At 46.8% G+C, this 3,309-nt stretch overlaps 1 protein-coding gene across 1 annotated transcript; it reads right to left on the reverse strand.

The window, feature by feature from the left end:
* Positions 1–450: 450 nt before the first annotated feature.
* LOC147896414 (Cyclophilin-like peptidyl-prolyl cis-trans isomerase family protein) lies at positions 451–2,935 on the reverse strand. The gene is made up of 4 exons (XM_087382280.1): positions 2,864–2,935; positions 2,322–2,436; positions 1,252–2,038; positions 451–1,117 (listed from the first exon to the last, which is right to left on the reverse strand). The coding sequence occupies exons 1-4, from the start codon at positions 2,933–2,935 to the stop codon at positions 1,012–1,014; spliced, it is 1,080 nt and encodes a 359-aa protein (XP_087238406.1). The 3' UTR covers positions 451–1,011.
* Positions 2,936–3,309: the final 374 nt, after the last annotated feature.

Raw genomic sequence — 3,309 nt, forward strand, 5'->3', positions numbered from 1 at the left:
CTCTATGATGCAAGTCTTTTTGACATTTTGTACTTGTCCCATAGGCCCGCAAGGTCTCCTGTGGACGTTAATCTGTGTGTGTGTGTGTGTGTGCCTGTCTGTAGAAGAATCCCCCCCCCCCTCTCATCCCCTGGAACATGCCCAAACTCATCCTCTAAAAACACAACACCATACTTGAGAGGAGAAGGCTAACAAAAAAGAGCCCACATTCTCTTCATTCAAGCTACAACTGCTTGTGAAGACTATACGATTTCATTTTAGTGTCTCCCAAAAGATCATCCAGGTAAAAAGAATTGCTAAGACAATCTCTTTTTATTTTTTGTTTTAAACCATGTGTCGATAATGGAAGTTATTGTTGTTATTTATTTTCAGGTCCAGTACCACAATAGATTTATAATTCGTTGTCTAAATCATTGATTGCTTCGAACTCAAAAATGAAGATTTGCCACAACATGAAAATTTTAATTTCAAGTGTTAATTAAATAAATCTCTCGAAACAAGCTTATGCTAACACACAACACTGACGCTCCTATTCAAGGATGATTTAGGAAATATTTGTCATTGAGTTACCCTCTCTTAATCTACATTGGATGATCAGGAGATGTTTGAGTTACTTCTTCTTACTCTACCTTCACACTAGGGAAACACGTCCCGGACATACAAAAGTGGGTTTAATGACAAAATTTCGACGTAGAACCAAATGTCAAAGGGTACAAGGCAACACATAGGCGCCACTACTCGCACGGCCTGAAATATCCCAAAGTTGTATCTTAGCTTCGGTACACATCAGGGTTGTGAGATATATCTTCGAGTTGTCTGGAGAGTAAAATTACATTTCAGAAACTTTAAAGGCTTACATAATCTGGATGAGAACCCACCTTTGCAGTAACATTGGATACGTGATACACGACCTGTTGACCCTGGAGAGGCAGCAAAGGGGTCATCCAAGAGCACAATGCTCCAGGAGATATCTCCTATGAAAAAACTTTGGATTCGCTTCCGTTCCAATTATCAATCATTGAGTCGGCCGCTCCGTGTAACCGTTATCTTTGAGTAAGGCCTGTTAAAACCTCGTTCAGCTACGACGGCCCGTGTGTCCCCAATAAGTTTCGCTGCCCTGAGAAACAAGGCCAATGAAAGGCCAATGAGCAAATTTTCAAAACTCGTGGGACTTGAAAATGCAAACAAGCACAGAACCAGAATGCCCTTCATTGATAATGAAATCATTTCCTTGGATGTCAAAGGTCTTACTGAAAATAAGGGCTGCTGCTATTTTCTTGCACGACTTTAACGCTTTTCATTATCCGCAACACATCCATGCCCTCAATAACTTTGCCCACAACCAAATTGCTAGCGTCAAGTTGCGGCGAGTCCGCTGTGGCAATTGCAAACTCTGTCCCATTGGGATCAGGCCTGAGTTCCTCTTCAATGACTTCGAATTTTCCACCCTTAGCTACCAATTTGGTTTTTGGGGGCGGCTTAGTGACGTCTTTGACGACGACCGACACAGTCCCTGCTGTATTCTTGATTCCTGGGCATTTCCGATTGAGCGCATCCAGTTCTGGGATCAGAGCTTCAGCAGTTTCCCCACCTGTAAACTTAGGGGCGTCACGTTTTCCGACAGTTACATTAAAATTCCTCACGCCTGCATTCTGGATGTAAGTAGACGTAACTTTGTTGAATTCCTTCTTGCGGTAGCTAACGCCTCCATTCCCGACTGCAATCTCAGCGAATCTCTTTGCGCCGATCGGAACATCTTCACCGAACAAGCCCACAACAAGGCGTCCTACTGGCTCCCTGTCGATAGCGACGTCAAAGAATACCTTATCTGTGATAGGAAAGCCGCCGCAAGTGTTTGTCACCAGATCTTCTGCGAAGACCTGGCTTCCACTCAAATGGATGGTTGCGATATCCACCAGAATACTCTGCAAGAGCACCCTTCTCGGTAACGCAAATGACGGGCCCTTGGCATCAATCTGCTGGCTACATGCAATCTGTTTGCAAGCTCTGTAATGGTACCTGCCGTCAAGACTTCTTCCTGTCAATGGATTGCCAGGGCAACTTTACTGTGCGAACCAGGGCAGCACACGACCCAAGCAGCTCAAAAAATTGCAATCATCTGAGGAGATACAGCCAAAAGCAAGAGAAAGCAAAGGGTACTATAAGGTAGCTTACGACGCTCTCTCACTCTCTCGCTCTCTCCCTCCTCCTCCTTCACTCTTTGATGCTCCCTCCTGGAAAACTCTCTCTCTCTCTCTCCCTCCCGCTCCCGATAGAAGCTTCTTGCGTTGCAAACAAAGGCGTGAAGGCAAAGACATTACCGATGGAAGAAGCAAGGCTTGCGACATGCAGAAGGCAACTGCTGGCCAGGAAGGCAGACAGCCCATCGCGAGGCAAGCGTTTCTGCAGCCATTCTTTGAGAGGTTTTGGATAATGCTGTGTGGAGAATCCGGATATTGGTCCATTTGTTAAGGTGGATAATGTACATGGGAATCCCAAACAAGGAAACGAGGAGGACCCAAATGCCCAAAAGTAGTCGTGCACCTTTGGATCTAGTTTTGCTGACTCACGCGGAACATGAACACAGTTAACCAACTCACGTGGGCGTTATGTGCAATGTGTCCCTCAGAGAGACTCTTTCCCCAGTGCTGCAGCGTGATGCCAAGGGTGGTCGTTGTTTCGCACTGGTAGCCCCGTGCACCCGAGAGATGTGCCTCCAGTGGTGCCGAAATTCGGATCCCGCCAAGTTTGAACATTCTCGCCTCCCCCTCCTCCCGATTTCTCATCTGTGTGACTCTTTTTGGCAGCCCTTCGTCGTCTGTACGTGGCCTAGCACCCCTCCAAGGTCTAGCCTCCCTCCCACCTGTAGTTCCGGCTGCCCACACAAAGCCACACTGCCACCCGAGTTTCTGTCAATGCCTTTTCTCTTCGCCATGGCCAGCCGAAAGCAGGCCAAGCTCATGCTAATGTCTATGTTGGGGATGCTTACCATCCACCTCAGGCAACACCGAGATGTGCATCTTCATAACGCCATTCCAAGAAGGGTGACCTATGCAGCAAGGAGATTCGAGTAGTCCTCGTCTTTTCAACTCGCCTTCATGCTCACCTGCATGCTCCGTCGAATGAGAGAGACACTACTCGACATTCTCTCTCAACATAGTATGATCTCGGAGTTCTATGTGAAGCCCTGATCCCTCGAGTGGTGGAACCACTATGTCATGGCTACAGTGGAGATGATGCCCGATTCCAAGAAGTTTTCAGATTGTCATTGCAGTAGGCTTTGCTTCGAGAGCAATTACAACAAGGTGA

The sequence above is a fragment of the Dipteris shenzhenensis genome, chromosome 12, assembly GCF_047967505.1.
Source record: "Dipteris shenzhenensis isolate YYH24624 ecotype China chromosome 12, Dip_SZ_1.0, whole genome shotgun sequence".
Taxonomy (NCBI): Eukaryota; Viridiplantae; Streptophyta; class Polypodiopsida; order Gleicheniales; family Dipteridaceae; genus Dipteris; species Dipteris shenzhenensis.

What these genes read in the sequence shown, in the direction of transcription:
- LOC147896414 (XM_087382280.1), bottom strand. Translation starts at nt 2,935, where the DNA reads ATGGCGAAGAGAAAAGGCATTGACAGAAACTCGGGTGGCAGTGTGGCT. An exon ending in GTGGGCAGCCGGAACTACAG is followed by an intron (nt 2,437 to 2,863) that starts GTGGGAGGGAGG and finishes TTCTCCACACAG; the next exon opens with CATTATCCAAAACCTCTCAA. An exon ending in AAGCCTTGCTTCTTCCATCG is followed by an intron (nt 2,039 to 2,321) that starts GTAATGTCTTTG and finishes ATCCATTGACAG; the next exon opens with GAAGAAGTCTTGACGGCAGG.